General features: G+C 36.6%; 1 protein-coding gene across 1 annotated transcript in view; it reads left to right on the forward strand.

Annotated features, from left to right (window-relative positions):
* The window catches only part of GFI1 (growth factor independent 1 transcriptional repressor), a 32359-nt gene that overhangs the window by 12258 nt on the left and 15101 nt on the right, over nt 1–5000 (forward strand). The window contains exons 3-4 of the mRNA XM_053694000.1: nt 1–144; nt 3653–4038. The exon at nt 1–144 is cut by the window's left edge and continues 30 nt beyond it. Of these exons, the coding sequence (XP_053549975.1) occupies nt 1–144; nt 3653–4038 (530 nt within the window). The remainder of the gene's footprint in view (nt 145–3652; nt 4039–5000) is intronic.

The raw sequence follows: 5000 nt of genomic DNA on the forward strand, positions 1-5000 counted from the left end.
ACTTATCCCCAGTTTCATCTCACCTGGGAGATAGCACAGATGAGACTTCAGACTCCCCAGCTAGCAGTGATGGCAGCGTGTGTGACACAGGGACTTCTGAATATGAGGACTGTTGGAGACCCCCCTCTCCCTCTGTCTCCCCAGGTAAGTAACCCCTGGATTAAAGCCTAATATTTTCCATCCAAAATGTACTTCTGCCCTTAATGGAGCAAGATAAGGAACCCACAAAATCCATCAGGCAGGTGACAGACAAACACAATAAATATAAAGACAGATAAGTGAGATTATAAAATGCTCTGGCTCTATATATCCCAGCTGGAGACTAGTATATTACTGCCTGTCTTCTGCTACCCTGCTGGCATGTGCAGTTGTGCAATAGTGAAATGGCACCAACATATGCAGTGCTACAAATACAGATCTTATATTCTTCATCTGTATCTGCACAGCCAGAATCATTGGTATCTGGTAGCAACATTATATTGGTGCACAATGTATCTATAGAGAACAGATACACTTTATTGCTACTATCATCAGGGGAAGTCTTAGCTTAACAGTGCATTCTCTTTGTAAAAACAAAACTGTCCTTACTGCAAATTAAAAAAATAATATATTTTATTCCCACTACCGATATGTTTGACTTTGAGCATCTTCTGTTATGTGATTAGGGGAGGTATATTTCATTGTTAACCCGTTCAATCCGGCCAAGGAAATGAGGCTGGAGAATTATTTATGTTTCATTGTGGAAAAATAGTAATTGAAATACAAATACACACACACGCACACACACACACATGCATACACACAGCTACATATATACTAAAAAATACACACACACGCACACACACACACATGCATACACACAGCTACATATATACTAAAAAAATACACACACCTACACATATACATACCTACATATATACTCAAAAGTACACACACTCAAACATACACATATACATACCAACACACACTTACCTATATACACAAAAGTACACACACACTTACACATATACATACCAACACACATACACATACATTTATACACTAACATGCGCACACATACATATACATACCAACACACATACACAAATATACACACACCTACATATATACACAAATGTGCACACACACATATACATGCATGTACACACATACACATATACACATGCACACACAGAAACATACACAAACGTACACACATACACACCCACTCACACATAACAACGCACACAGATATACATACACACAACTACATATATACACAAACGTACACACACATCTACACATATACATACCGACACACATACACACACTTACATATATACACAAACGTGTGCACACACATATGTATACACACACCTACATTTATACACAAATGTACACAAACACACACCTACACATATACATACCAACACACTTATATATATACACAAACGTGTGCACACACAGGCGTACACACACATGCATACACACACCTACATATATACACAAAAGTACACACACCTACACATACACACATCTATATACACAAACATTTGCCACACACACACATAAATATACATACCAACACACATACACAAATATACACACACCTACATATATACACAAACGTACACACACACATATACATACCAACACTCACTTACACACACATATACATGCATATACACACATACATGCATATACACACATGCACACACAGGAACATACACAAACGTACACACATACACACCCACCCGCACATAGCAACACACACAGATATGCATACACACACCTATATATTTCATTACACAAATGTACACACTCACATACATATAAATATATCAACACACATATAAACGCACATAAATATATATACCAACACACATACATATACACACACACCTACATATATACACAACTGTGCTGGGACACACACAAACATATACATACCAACACACATACACATATACACAAACATGCACACACATATACATGCATATACACACATACACATATACACATGCACAGACACAGACATACACAAATGTACACACACACATCCACCGACACATAACAACACAAATACACTTGCAGATACATACACATCATACACACATATACATGCATATACACACATACATGCACACATACACTCACATACACATATACACAGACATACACAACACAGAACAAAATGATTGCATGGTTATGGGGCACATCTCAGGTTAAGTGATATTGGTCCATGGGAGAATTAATCAAGGGTTCTCCTGGGACTCTCCTGCTTCATTACCCTCCCCAGTGCCTATGTGATGATAGGCTGGAGATGTACAGATTACTAAATTTTAGTGAACCAGTGTCATGGAATATCATATAAAATGGTGAAGATAGAGAAATCACTTAATGAATTTAAAGGGAAACTGTACCTAAATTTTTTCTTTTGTGATTCAGATAGAGCATGAAATTTTAAGCAACTTTGTAATTTACTCCTATTATCAAATGTTCCTTATTCTCTTGGTATCTTTATTTGAAATGCAAGAATGTAAGTTTAGATGCCGGCCCATTTTTGGTGAACAACCTAGGTTGTCCTTGCTGATTGGTGGATAAATTCATCCACCAATCAAAAATTGCTGTCCAGAGTGCTGAATCAAGAAAAAAGCTTAGATGCCTTCTTTTTATATAAAGATAGCAAGAGAACGAAGAAAGATTGATAATAGGAGTAAATTAGAAAGTTGCTTAAAATTGCATGCTCTATCTGAATCACAAAATATTTTTTTTTGGGTTCAGTGTCCCTTTAACATTGAGTGTTACAACAAAATAAATTATATGTCTGTACATAGTACATTCTGCAAGACACAACCAATCTGAGTGGTGTTCTATGGTATTATTATTTATTATTATTATTATTATTATTATTATTATTATTTATAAAGTGCCAACACATTCTGAAGTGTTATGACATTAGTAAAATATTGCAGAGTGCATTAAGCAGAAGATATTTTCATGGATCATAAAGTAAAAGCATACAAGGTTCTGTCTGAGAAGCACTGTTAGCTGTAAATCACATTTACATGATATAATAAACAGGACAGATGAGCGCATGAGCTAACAATCTAGATTTGAAAGGTACGAGTGACACAATGTTTATGGGGGCCTTGAACAGGAATGGGGAGCCTTGAAAAGCTTATCATATTTTTGGGCATTTTAGCATAATTTGAGTTCAACTTCTGGCATTTTGTTTCCAATATATATATATAAAAAATCACCTGGAAACACACTTAACAATATTGTCAGCTCAGATTTTAGAGATTTAAAGGGTCATAAAACCCAATTTTTTTCTTTCTTATTTCAGCCAAAGCATATAATTTACTTCAATTATCAAATTTGCTTAATTCTCTTGGTATCCCTTGTTGAAGGAGCAGCTAAAGTCACATTCAAATATATATATTTTTAATATATGCATAGTATGTCCTGAGCTGTGCATTGCAAAAGATCTGTTTACAAAATAAATATTTTTTAGCAAAATTTACATTGTTTTGCAATAAAGCCCCTATATGTTTGCTTAATCTCATTTGCTTTGGCTAAATAAGGACAGATAAAATGAACTGCTGCACTGATCAATAATCACTTTGTAGCATGTTGCAGTGTCATCATATTTAATGTTTTGTTTCTTTAGCTTCTGAGAAGTCCTCCTCTCCTCCTCTGGATTCGTCACCTTTCCACCTGCCCTTCAAACCTTACACAAGTCCATGGAGAAGTGTAGCAGGCTCAGAACTTCGGCAGCTGGTCCAAAGCTACAGACCTGCTAATCTGGACAGGAACCCTGGGTTGAGTCTGTATGGAGAGAGGGAGCCTCCGACTCCCCCACCACTTTATGGCACAGACAGATCCATCCATGGGCTTTATAGGGACTATGGACAGGGAGTGGGATGCTATGGGGAATCCCGATCTGCTACATCCCTGTATGGGGAGAAGACCCAGGGCCTCAAATTGGAGTCTGATTTAATTTGTAGCCGGCTGCTGCTTAACTCTGGATCCTACAAATGCCTAAAGTGCAGTAAGGTACCAGTATATTATATAAGCACTATATACATCATGTACAAATACTCTATACACCAAGGAGCAGTCACCAGAACATCTCATCATTGTTCTGTGGTTTTGGCATGACCCTCTCAGTCAGTAATGATAGTACAGGCTCAAGTTAAATAGACTTAAATGTGCAAAAAGAATTTGCTCTAATGTATTAGTGCTTTGTTTTAGGCTTAAATACATAGGTAAATTCAACTCCAGAGCATCAATGCATTACTGGGAGCTAACTAAGCACACCTGTAAGCCAATGAAAAGAAGGCTATGTGTGTAGCTACCAATCACCAGCTAGAACTCCCATTGCTACTCCTGAGCCTATTTAGGTATGCTTTCCAACAAAGGATACAATTAGAACAATGTATATAAGTCATTTTAAAAATCTTTTTAACATTGCATGTGCTATCTGAACCATGTTTAAGTTTTACATTTATGTCGCTTTAAAAGAAATGTATAATAGATATGTGCATGGCGAAAAAATTCGGTTCGGATCGATTCGGAATTTTTCGAATTTCGGTTCGGATCGATTCAAATTCGGAAAATTTTGAATCGATTCGGTTCGGATTCGTTTCGGATTCATTTGGATTCGAAGAAATTCGGCTGATTCGGTTCGATTCGGTTCGGAAATTCAGAATTTCGGTAAGTGTTAGGTGGGATTAGACTAGTATTATGTACTGTATATTAGGTGTAATCCATAGCAGAGTGATATAACCTAATATACTGTACAATACTAGTGTAATCCATGGCTATCCGAATTTACCAAATAAATCCGAACTAATTCGGATTTATTCTGTAAATTCGGCAGTATTTTAATTCGGAAATTCGGTTCGATCCGAATCTCCGAATTTGCTGAATTTTCCGAATTTCCAAATCGATCCGAAACGAATTGCACATATCTAATGTATAAATGTGTTTTGCATCACAGCAGAAACCTTAAGATA

This window comes from Bombina bombina, chromosome 10 (genome assembly GCF_027579735.1).
Source record: "Bombina bombina isolate aBomBom1 chromosome 10, aBomBom1.pri, whole genome shotgun sequence".
Taxonomy (NCBI): domain Eukaryota; kingdom Metazoa; phylum Chordata; class Amphibia; order Anura; family Bombinatoridae; genus Bombina; species Bombina bombina.